We start from the raw sequence: 12,533 nt of genomic DNA on the forward strand, positions 1-12,533 counted from the left end.
ATCACAGTGTGACGACTTCTTCAGTACCTTGAAAACTGTTGCATGAACTGGGATTCAAACATACCAGGAGACACGGAGAAGGCTGATGAGATAATTAGCGAATCAAGAAATAGTGTGGTGTGCAGTATCCAACTAATGAGTCCAACCACCACAAGATTTTACATTTGTGCAAAGCAACCTTCTCCCACTTCTGTGCATGCCCTCCTCAAATCTGCTCTGTGGGGTTGGGGGACAGATTTAAAGGTCACACAGATTTAAGGGTCTCACAGGGAGGGGGAAGAGAAAGTAGGGATTTTCTGTTGTGCAAGTGGAAATCCTTGTGCCAGTTGGATGCTTTAGTGGGATACCTTTGACAGTCCCAACAACACTCCAGAAGTTGCAAACATCACCGGAGCAGTGATAATTGCATCAAACTGAAGACCAGCCACATGGTGAGGTTGCTTGTTAATAGCACCATGTTAGTTCCTATATATTGAATGTTTCAAGCATAAGATACATACAGGCTTATGATGTTTAATATGAGTTTTTAGGAGGTTAATCAAGGCTATACTCTCTGCCACCTTGCCAAGCGATTTTACAATCCACAATAAAATGAACTGTACTCAAAGAAGTGTTGATGAGACCAAAACAGTAATCTAAGTCTAATTTACATAAACCAAAGTGTTAGCAGAAAAACTACAGACATTTTCTGCAAACAAAGACCAGTCTCCCTTGTGACATGTATCCTAAGTTCTGTGCACACATATTTTACAGAAATCGAAAGTGACTTCATTCAGCCACTTTCACTGAGGTTGGGGGTCCATATGTATATTTTCTGCACTACTATTGTCTTAAGTTGAACAGCAATGGCAAAAAAATGTTCAAACAGAAACCACAGTGGAACCAAAACAATTAAGACATGTGGCGGTAGGCCATCATCTACCTTCTCTGAACAAATACTGTCTGTAATCAGTCATAGAACAGAATGTACTTTTTAAAAGCTTAGACATTTTGGGTATGGTGTCAAATGCCAGGGTAAAGAGGTACATCTTCAGCATATAACAAAAACTATATAATGAAGATGCCACACACACCTCTGTAGAGAGTGAATTTCAGAACTGTATGGCTGTACTGTTCATATTTTAAGAATGAAGCCATTTTTATTATTTAAAATGACTCTGTTGTTTCAGATTGTTTTTATTTAAGAACATCAGAGGTCCAGAAGAACAATAAACTGTGGTAGAGACAGGTATATTGCTCCTTTCTGCTTTACACATAATGGTTCAATCCTATTCCCAATCCCATTTTGTCTATGCACTGAAACTCTATGCTCCTTCTTCTTAAGTCATGACCTTCAAGGCAGGGATAGAAAACCTTTCATTCAACTACAACTTCCTTCCTCAAACCCAACAGTCCCATGCTGGCTGGGGCTGATGGGAGATGGAGTCCAACAACCTCTGTAGGGCCCTAGTTTCCTCACCCCCTGCTCTAGAACAACTGCGTTTTTTCACAACAAACCTATCGCCAATTTATGAACTTTAAAGGCTAATGAAGCCAAGAGAGTGTTGATTGCACGCCACAGTGCACATGTAATATAAGAATGATGAGGTAGAATGTTATCTTTGGACACGTGTTTGAAATCTGTCTTGAATCATGCACAAGTATTCATCTTAACTAGATATACAAACAAAAAGCAAGTCGGATATATTTACTAGAGACATGAAACTTTCCAAAGAGGGTTTTGCTTTCTGTGACATAGGCAACTGCTTCATTCCCTGAGATGGGAGGCCAAATGTCTCTCAATGAAGCATTTGGTATTTCCTCTACAAAAGCCTCCACTGACCTCCAGAGATGAGATTCTTTTCTCATAGTTCTGAGGAAGGCTCTGTCTGGTGACTTCCACTGGGAATTCTGAATTTTTGGCACCTTACAAAATGAAATCCCAGGAGGGAAAATAACAAGATCGCTGTAAATGTTGACCTCTCCCCGCCCCCAAACTGTTTATATAGCTGTCAGCCAACTGTGTGTCATAAAGTTTACATGTCTATGTGAAGAAAGCACTGCAATGCATAGAGTTAGATACACTTGTGTATTAGACACAAAAAAGTGTTCAAAATGCCTATAATTGGAAACTTGTTGGAATATCCATGGCAATACTGTGGGAAGGAGCCAATTGTCTGGAGAGTTCAGAGGCTTAAACACTTTAAGACACTCTCCCTGGAGTTTGGGGCTTATGTGGAGATGTTTGGTTTAACCAAAATAGCACAAACTTGGCAAAATATTTATGGTTCTTGCCGCATGATAGCCAGTGAACTTCAAAACAAATATGCAGAGCCTCAAAACAAGGATAGCTCCTATATTTTACTTTCCTATCTTTGTCAGCAAAACATATTTCCCTCTGTTCCAGCTGCAATAACTCAGTTCGTGTACCCTGAGCAGTTTTTAAAAGGCAGCGGATGCCAAAAAGGATGCTGAAATCTGGAAGTCAATTAAGTCTGGGGTGAAGAAGTAAACAACTTTGTGGATTTCAGCTTAGACATCTTTACTGCTTTTGGGCCAGTTTACACTTTATTGCTGAAACATGTTAAAATGTAGCATGCATTAATTTCTACCATGTAACATAGGGTTCAGCTGCATACCGTTGTGTTAACTTATGTACACTCTGAGACCAGAACTAGGGTGAATCCCTCTGTTATGAGGATGAATCTTCATAATGGACACATGATGAAAAATGTATATTTATTACTGGTAGGGGTGCCAGATCCAGATTGCAACAACAGATAAAACATGTTGAGTTTGAAATGCAACAGTTAGGTGGAAACTGAAGTAACCATAGGTGCTTCCTCTTTTTCCTCTACTGATGTTTTCATCCATCTTTCTTTCTTGCCTGCAGTAGGGAAAACATGGAGTCTTGCTCAGTGCCAGAGACAGGCAGATGAAAGGTCAGGAGATGAACAAGTAGCAGAAACTATGGCTATCCCAGCTCCTACCTTAATGGTGAATCTGGAAAAGGTTAAGTGCATGTTCTCCAGATTGAACCCTAGCAATCATTATAGGGGAAACAGCTTATATTTATTCCATGAACTCATTTCTACTATATCAGGCATCCCCAAACATCAGCCCTCCAGATGTTTTGGGACTACAACTCCTATCATCCCTAGCTAACAGGACCACTGGTCAGGGATGATTGGAATTGTAGTCCCAAAACATCTGGAGGGCCGAGTTTGGGGATGCCTGTACTATATCATAGGAAGCATTCCCAAAAGCAGCCTCTCAACAAGAAGTATTCCTAAATCTATCCACCCACTTAAGGTTTGGGGGCAGGTGTATTATCCTTCTGCTGATTTCCAAAGTACTTAAGATCAAGGAGAATAACATCTGCTCAGGAAAACTGAGAACATCAAAGACATAAAAAAAAACCAAGGTCGCACAGAAACCTCTCCTGCTAAGAAATCATATATAAATGTAAGCAGAATTATTAGAATGAATTGTATACAATCACAACAGCCAGCCAATGTTTCAAAGTAATCACTTGCATATCAAAATGTGTAGCAGTGCTATAACAATATCATTATCTTCAATAAGACAGCTATGGCACTTTCCACTAAGTCAATCCATCAAGAGTGTAGCATTTATAGTCCACCTATGCTGTATACACAGATCCAACAAGGCACCCTCCATATATTGGACTCCACCTCCCATCAGCCACAGCCAGCACGGCCAGCAACAAGGGGTCATGGGATTTGTATTCCAACAACACCTGGAAGGCACTAGGTTGGCCACTTAAGGTTAGATTAATGTGTAATTGTTGCCTGTTAAAATTTGTGCTGTCATCTGCTCAGCCAACTATGATTTCTTTAACCATATATGTTAGTGGAGTAATCAATTAATTGGCCAACTAATCCCACTGTTACAAAGCAGTCTTAATTAGAACCAATGAAAAATAAAAAATGAAAGGTTGGGATGAGAGCATCAACGACAAGCCTAAAGCCTGATTCTGAAGAATATTTTTCTACAGAGGACATTGGGCACAAAGAATACACTGACAGCTCCAAAATAGCTCTGTAAGAATTAAATCCATTAAGGTGAGTTAACCCCAAGCAGCATTAACTAGTCTTCTCCCTACTGCACCAACCTTTTTTTTTAGCAGAGGATGAACAGGGAGATTATCTTCAAAGATTATTAAAAGTTGCTCTTAGATTGGCTAAAACAATAGCTGTACAAGGCACGAACACTAAGTAGGTTTCCCTTTCACCTCACCAAATTCCAGGATAAGGAAGTGGGCATGGATACAGTGATGCCTACAGTTGTGTTTGGATCATGATGTACTATGTGCTTTATGTTATGATTAATCACAGTAGTTCATTATAAAAAGGGTGCGTAAGAGAGTGTGTGAGTGATGTATATATTGCCATGTGCAAGGATTCCCTTGTCACTAGAGGTAGGATGAGTGAATCTGCCCATTTTGATTTCCTTCAGTTTCTGTTTTTTTCCAATCTTGCGTTGCAATCTCCACATTTCCAAATTAGTTTGTGAATTATTTTAAAGAAGTCCTCATCAGCAAAATTCACCAGCATTTTAGTATAGATTTCTCTGTACCATGGGTTGGCAAACTAAGGCCTGGGGGCCGTATCCGGCCCAATCGCCTTCTAAATCCGGCCCACGGATGGGTTGGGAATCAGCATGTTTTTACATGAGTAGAATGTGTGCTTTTATTGAAAATGCATCTCTGGGTTATTTGTGGGGCACAAGAATTCGTTCATTTAAAAAAATAAAAATAGTCTGGCCCCCCACAAGGTCTGTGGGATAATGGGGTGTGTATGTATATATGTGTGTGTATATACATATATGAACTCTTTACCCTATTATATGCATTGCAGTGCATTTTTGTTGGCTGGACAACTGCACTGCAAAATTCAGAAAAGTGCAAATGTTGAAGGATGACTGTGTTTTGATTCTCAAATTGTTCCAGGAAGTGTGATTTAGGTGCACTTTTAAAAGTAAACAATCAAAACTCACCCCCACCTTCCCTAATTAGAGGTAAACTTAAAGCTTCTGAGGTAGGGTAGTTCAGCTAGAATACAATAGGAAAGGCTACATAAGGCTGGTCTTTCAGTGATGCAGTTGATCACTCCTACCTGTAGATTGACATCTCCTGTACTATTACAGCAAAGTTTAAGGATTTAAGCTGGCTGAAGAATTACAGAGTTGCTTTTCCTTTTCCTGGCCCAGCTTTTTCTTCTCTCCTGTACCACAAGATCAAACTTTTCAATAGACAGATAGATAGACAGATCCAAACTTTTGCAACTCAGATTCAACTTTCCTGCTTATTGGGTAAGCAGCTTTCTAGGAGGATTTGCCTGCTAGTCTCCATGGGGTAGCTAAACTGTGAAACTCACAGACAAATAAGAGTAGGATATGCAAGAGTTAGATGAAAAAGAAAAAAAAAGATCAAAGAAAGGATTACATTTCAATGGGGAAAATCATAGTGAAAATAAATTATCCTAATGTATACATATGTAAGCCTGGTGAAAAGGGGAGCCAAAGAGAAGTACAATAAAGCCATACCAAAAAAGACTATTGTAATGAAAGAAAGTATGCCAGTGAGGTCCACTGAATCAGCAAGATGCCAAAAGACTCAAGGATGAGAATTATATTGTTTCTGACTGCACTAAGGGTAGACCCTGCACAGCCAGTCAAATGACACCATACTGGGCCAGATGTAGTCTGACCAGGAACAAGGCAGCTTCCATAAGTGATATTGGCATCACCAACCCTATTTTTCTAAGCAAGGCACTAAAGAATAAGCACAAATCAAAGTGACCACAAAAAAGATTTCACAAAGTAATTAATATGCTGAACATTTTTCCTTTGATGCCTCCAGAAAGATTCAAATTTCTCTCCTCAACCACAAAGAACTTGGAATGTGAAGTATAATAGCTATAACTCTTGTTTTGAATAAACAGAGAGATTGAAGAAAGGTTGACACCTTTCTGAAATAAAATTATATTGATGTCCCACTTTTTAGCTGATGCAGATGCCTTTATTTGTGCTAGGTTACAAATTAGCTTTCATTCAACCATACTTTTGGGATGTTTATTCTGGATGTCAGAGGATAATGAAACTCAGGCCACTATAAGATGGGTGGCCATGTAGCTGCAAAACTCTAAATAAAACGACCCTCTGCTTTCCCTATAAGCTGTCATTTCAGAGAATGACATTCATTAGAAGTGACGGGTTCTATATAAATTGCCAAAAATTTATAACTGTGACAACTTTGCCATTTTTCAACAGAATTTTTAAAAATGTAGACAGATTGTACTGTTCACCACGTATATCAGGCATAAGCAAACTCAGCCCTCCAAATGTCTTGGGACCACAATTCCCACCATCTCTGACCACTGGTCCTGTTAACTAGGGAATATGGAAGTTGTAGTCCCAAAACATCTGGAGGGCCGAGTTTGCCTATGCCTGACGTAGATGCTCCATGATAAACTCACAGTGAAAGGAACACACCATCTTGATTTTATGATGAATACAATTATCAGGCTAAGGATTAACTGATGTATATTATCCATCTCATCAGATGTGAGTTGAACCTTGCACTGTAAGTCAGATAAAATAGCTAATGTAATGTTTACCTTTAGGACAGTAACCTATGAACTACACATTGGAAAATTCAGCATACAATTATAAACAAAAAAATTGCTATTTATAACCATTATTTCCATGTCATTCTGTTGCCAGGAACTGAGGCTGTATCTCAAACCCACAGCTGGGCTCATATGTAACATCCAGTTAACCCACTCTGAGCATTAGCCTGTCCTGAGCAGGGGGGCGGGGGGGGGGGGAAGCACTGCAAAGCAACTGCAAATGGAAGAAGCAATTTCACAAGTGCCTGGCAACTTGATGCACATACCGGCCTGAACAGTTATCAGCACTGAGTTGTCTAATGATACATTGTTCTTCTCAAACCACTGCACCCTCAGGTACAAGGACACTGAGCTTAACACCTAGTTCTTACTAAGGTGATAAGCCTATGCCTGGGCTGTACCATCACAGATTGCCTGCAGGGGCTCACTTGATGGAAAGCTCTTCCATACACTTTTTCTTCCTTCAACCTAAAATACAGTAAGGATTCTAGCTTAGCCTCCCAGATATCTAGTTTTCTATATGCATGTGTGTTTGACCGAATTGGCACCTGAAGTGGCACAGCCCAGGTACAGATTTACCATCTCAGTGAGATGTAGGGACACTGTGATTTAAAAAAGGAGATTTAAAATAAAACATTATTGTTAGAATTAATTGCTATTGATAAATATATATATATTTATAAATAAAAATTACAATAGTCTGTTTCTAACTAGTGCCCTTGTGGCAAGCACAAGGGCTTTTAATTCAGTGGGAGGTTTCTACTAACAGAAGAGGGAAGAGGATTTTTGGCATTTCCCTCAGCACCCCCTGAACATCTTTCCTGGAGAATACCCCAACCCTCTAGAAAAGAATTGGGGGGGCGGCGATGCAGCAGCAGGGGAAGAGGAGGAATCAAAGAATAAGTCCCCCCCTGCTTCTTCTGTGAGCAGAAACTTACACTGGAGCAACTGCACTAGGAAGACCAATTGGATTCCGCTCATTATGGTTATGGCAGAGTAACTATCACCACCTCCACAATGACCTGGTTGTTGTACAGTGGTGCCCCGCCAAGACGAATGCCTCGCAAGACGAAAAACTCGCTACACGAAAGAGTTTTCCGTTTTTGAGGTGCTTCGCAAGACGAATTTCCCTATGGGCTTGCTTCGCAAAACGAAAACGTCTTGCGAGTTCTTGTGAGTTTTTCCCCTTCCCCCCCTTTTTCTAAGCCGCTAAGCCGCTAATAGCCGCTAATAGCGCTAAGCCGCTAATGGCCGTGCTTCGCAAGACGAAAAAACCGCTAGACGAAGAGACTTGCGGAACGAATTATTTTCGTCTTGCGAGGCACCACTGTATTTCTCTGACAAATTACTGCACTTTTCAGAGAACTAAACTTTTAGGTGATTTGTGGCTATCAAAATATAATAATGTGGTAAAGTGAAGGAAGAGTTCGGGTTTCCGTCAACTGTAGGACTTAATGGAATTAAGTGAATCTTGAATATTAGCTTCAATAAGTCTACTTTGCACAGAACTAGCATTGAATACTACCATTTTTTACTACAAGTTCACTTAGGCAATGTCTCTGGCTTCTTTTGCCTAAGTGTAGCACAACAGCAGTTCAGCAAGGAGGAGAAACACATCACTTCTTGCCAGAACATCAAAATTGGGTCTCATCAAATTCAGTAATACATAGCATTCCTCGTTATTCCGTCACACAACATGACAACACAGTTGTTTTGCCAAGGCCTGTGCAGAACTGCAAAGATATAATTCTCTTGATTAATTCCAGGGCAAAGCCTGCATTCTTTCACTCTGCATCCCAACCGATGTGCAGCTACCATCCAGGGACAGTTTGGTTGGGCATCTTCCCAGCCATATAGCCCACTAGAGGGCCCACCTCTAGAAAACAGCAGCTATGTTGCTCCTGTTCCTTCCTGTTACCACCTGTTTTCCTTGCACCCACACTCTTTGGTATGAGCAGCTCAGGAGCAATAGCAATGGCAAACACAGACACAGGAATGTGGAGGTAGACCACTGGTCCATCTTTCTTAGAGATCCTAGAGATGGAACCTGGGATCTTACGATTGCAAAGCACCAAGTTAACATGAAGAGTAGCTGCTACCTGCTTGTTCAATCACCAACCTTCTACCTGACAAACAAGTAGCAGCAGCAGCAGCTATGGCAATGGGGAGGATGACGCCCCACAGAAAGAGGGCCCAAATTTAAAGCCTGACTGACCTTAGCTATTGTGAGGAAAAGGCACTGTGCATCTCCTCAGAAACTCAACTTTATTACTGCTGTTGTTTTAAATGTGTACCAATTTTCCTACTCCCCACAACCCAACTTGTTCCAGTGATTAACAATTGCATTAAAAACGGTGGTTGCAGGACCAAGCCCTTATGAAGTTCAGGTGAATTGAGGCCTCAGGATAGTTCCAATTTAAAACATTAACCTGTAATGGTGCTTTGTGACTTGGGCACCTGAACAATTTTGATTGGTTAAATCCACTCTGCATGTTCTAGGTATCTGTGGCAATTGCCATATCAATCTCCCTCCCTCCCTCTGTGAAAAATCAGCATATACACAGTGTGAGATAAATTGTTAGAATCCTTTGCGCTAAGCATTCCTAACTCTTATGCAGAGAATTGGACTAGAGAACTTTTGTGTCACCACTGACCCTAAAAACAGTACGAAAACAGGATGTTCTGTTCAATAAAGCATTTCCTTAATTCTGGTATGCTATTACTGTATTTGTCAACTAGTATCAAAATTATTTAAAACATCTATGTTGAACATACTAAGAGTCAAGTCACATACACTCTTATTTCAGAGGATTCCTTTCCAGGCTTCATTTCCAGAACACGTTTTAAAGTATAATTCTACCCCAAACTCATTTCTTTTCCTCCCAAAGTTCCCACGACTCAGCAAGAGTCATGCAAAAATTTTCACATAATAGGAGAATCATACCTGAATTCAGATACTGAAATTGATATGATCCCCTTGCTATAGACCAGTTTCCAATTAAATACTCATTAAGTAGATACTGGATTTCAGAATCCTAAAACCACATTTAAATATAACTTAAACAGGAACGGAAGACGATTCAGCTTGCATCTGCAAGTTGTTAGATGCTGATCTGCCGGAAACATGTTTAATAAGACTATTCCTTGTCCCCAGCACGCCAGCAACAAACACATCTGGAATCAATTACAGGGTTAGCACTAAAATAGTGATATACATAACGAGTTAAAAAGAGCAAAATTTACTTAACACAAATGAAAGAAGTAGGCTATAATAGCAGTGAGCCACACGGCTGCCTTGCTGTTTGCATCATTTTACCTTCTTGAGAGAGGACAATGAACTTCGACGATTTGATGACTTTCCCATCCAGAGTCCAAGTGACAGCAGCAGGTGGATCTGAGGAAACCTGACACTGCAAGATTAATTTGTCACCTTCTACAACATGAGTATCCTGTAGCTTTTCGGTAAATGATGGTGCTGTTCCTTTTGGCTGCTCTTTTTTGTTATCCTCTACTTTCTCTTCAGTTATTCCTCCATCGACTACCGGTGGGCAACCACCTTTGCAGTTGTTGTCATTCTTATCCTCTTTCTCCTTCAGTTTGGTATGTGGCAATTCAGAGTTGGTTCTGGCAAGCTGGGCTTCAGAGTTAATGCTAGCATTCTGTGTTTTAGATGCAGGGCTAGCATCCTTGGCTTCTGAAACAGTGCTAGCATATGGTATTTTAGAGCTGGCATTCTGGGTGTCCAGTGCCTTGGATACTGGTGGGTTTTTGGAGTTGGCACTTGCATCGGCCACTTTGGGGTGGGTGCTGGGTTTCTGCACATCCGGGACAGCGTTAGCATTTTGGGCTTGAGCACCAGGGTCACCATTCTCAGTGGGTGCTTTTTTCTTAGCGCCAAGCACAGACCTAAAATCTGGGGTAGCTGGCTTTGGGGCAGGTGCCTTCTCTGGAAATGAAGGTTTGGGGGCGCCCTTTTTTGCCAACACCGCACGGAAGTCTACCTGTTGAGGAGCATGGACTTTCCTTTCCTCTTCCGACAAGGTCTTGGGCTTGACCTGCCGCTGCAGGTTAGCACGGAAGTCCATCTGTTCGGCTGGAATTTCTTTCAGCTCCTCCTCAGAAAAACTTTTGGTGTTGACTTTCTTTGCCAAAATGTCACGGAAGTCAATCTGTTCAGCCTCCTGCTGCCTAAGCTTCTCCTCTGTACTCTCCCGGGTCTCTACTCGCCTCTTGAGCACACCCCGAACGTCCTCCTGCTCTTCCTCAACTTGCTGGACTTCACCAGTACTCTTTCTGAAGTCTCCAAATGTCAGTGCATCATGATTATCAGCATCTCTCTGTTCCGTCTGCCTCCCACTGCAAGCAGAGAAGGGTTGCAGGGAAGGGGGAGGGAGAAGGGGAGGGAGAAGAGAAAAAGGGCAAGCAAAGAGTTGGTTTAAAATATCAAGGAACCACCTTAGAGCCAGGACAAAATATGTTTATAGAAGAGAAGGCTGATTAGAAGAACTTGCTCCATTAGTTAACTGCATCACTGATGACTTCAGGAACCATATAAGGCTACACACATGCAAAAAAATAATAAAATAAAAAAGTGCTCCACACTGGCTTGGTACAGTTTGCTTCAGCTGTGTGATGAAAACAATTTGTTTGGTCACATTTGGGTAGGCTGAACAGCAGCCAACTTGAGTCTAAAAGGTAAGAGAATTAGCAAAGCAAAAAATAGAACCCACCCATGTAAGTCTCTGGGAATTGTACTTACTCTCTGTGTATTTCTCCTGTGGAAGTTTCTCTCAGCATCAAAGACACCTGACAGCTGCATTCTCCAACTTGGTTTCTGAAAAAGTTAAAATCAGAAAGTAAACTGAGCAAACCACATACCCAAACCACCCAAACCCAACCCTCACTATGCTTGGTCCCCCCCCCCCCGCACCCAGCCCACTATCCCAGTAAACATCCAAGTTGCTATCACTGTCTAAAAACAAACAATATTCCCCACACCCCTGAAACTTTTCTCCCTGCTTGAAAGGCACACTGAGTCATTGCTAATGAGCTTCAAAATAAAGGCTGGGGTGGGTGTGTTTTACCTCCAAAACAAGCAACCTGAAGGAAAATAAATATCAAAAGTTGTGAACTCCAAGCAAGGGAAAAGCACTGTTTTGCAATGCTTAAAAAGTTCTCCAAGCCTTGTCCCTGTGTTTGTTTATACAATACCAAGCTTTTAACTTTCCTAACACTAAGATATTAAAAGCAGGGACCCCTCTTTCCTTCCCCACCCCCTCTTCTCCTTCCCTTGCAGATTGTTTCAGTCTGTGCATGTTTATATTAAAAAAATAAAAGAAATAAAAGTGTCACCATATATGGTGCTGAGCACTTATTCTTCCTTTTGCAGAGGAATGCCAGAGATGCCTGTTGGAAATGACTCCCATTAAAGAAGTCATTAAAATACTTTCCCCTTTTCCCAACCCCCCCAACCATGTTATGCTTCACAGAAGATACATCTTCAAAATGGCTCATCTCCCCCAAGAGATGCCAAGTGGGGGAGGGGGGAAGCAACACAGATTTTATGGCTTCAGGCAACTCTATAAACAATGCTACTGCATTCATTTAAAAGAAAAGAAAGATGGACTGGCCGTTTGCCAACAGTTAAAAGAAGGAGGAGATATTTTATCAGAGGGTGGATTTTTAAGGGTTTCCCACTATAAGCCCAACCCCATGACTAGCCTGGAAGGTTTTTCTTTTAATTAATGTTATCTGAAAGATTTATCTCTCTGGAAACATTCTCAAGGCACTGGATGTAGAAATAGGAACATGAGAAACTCCTGGAGTATTCTTTTTTAACCGAATCCCATTATGTTTTCAAAATGAATGGGATTTAGCAGAACCTTCAGAACAGAGACATAT

General features: G+C 41.1%; 1 protein-coding gene across 7 annotated transcripts in view; it reads right to left on the reverse strand.

The window, feature by feature from the left end:
• MYLK (myosin light chain kinase) overlaps nt 1-12,533 on the reverse strand; it is a 184,857-nt gene that overhangs the window by 57,062 nt on the left and 115,262 nt on the right. For 6 of the 7 annotated variants that reach the window (XM_081924640.1, XM_081924641.1, XM_081924638.1 and 3 more), the window contains 2 exons: nt 11,392-11,466; nt 9,949-10,988 (listed from right to left, as the gene is read on the reverse strand). In XM_081924640.1, coding sequence (XP_081780766.1) covers nt 9,949-10,988; nt 11,392-11,466 — 1,115 coding nt within the window. Of the gene's footprint in view, nt 1-9,948; nt 10,989-11,391; nt 11,467-11,716; nt 11,859-12,533 lie in introns of those variants that run through there. The other variant, XM_081924644.1, reaches the window with a different exon arrangement.

The sequence above is a fragment of the Podarcis melisellensis genome, assembly GCF_964234715.1.
Source record: "Podarcis melisellensis genome assembly, chromosome: 1".
Classification (NCBI taxonomy): Eukaryota; Metazoa; Chordata; class Lepidosauria; order Squamata; family Lacertidae; genus Podarcis; species Podarcis melisellensis.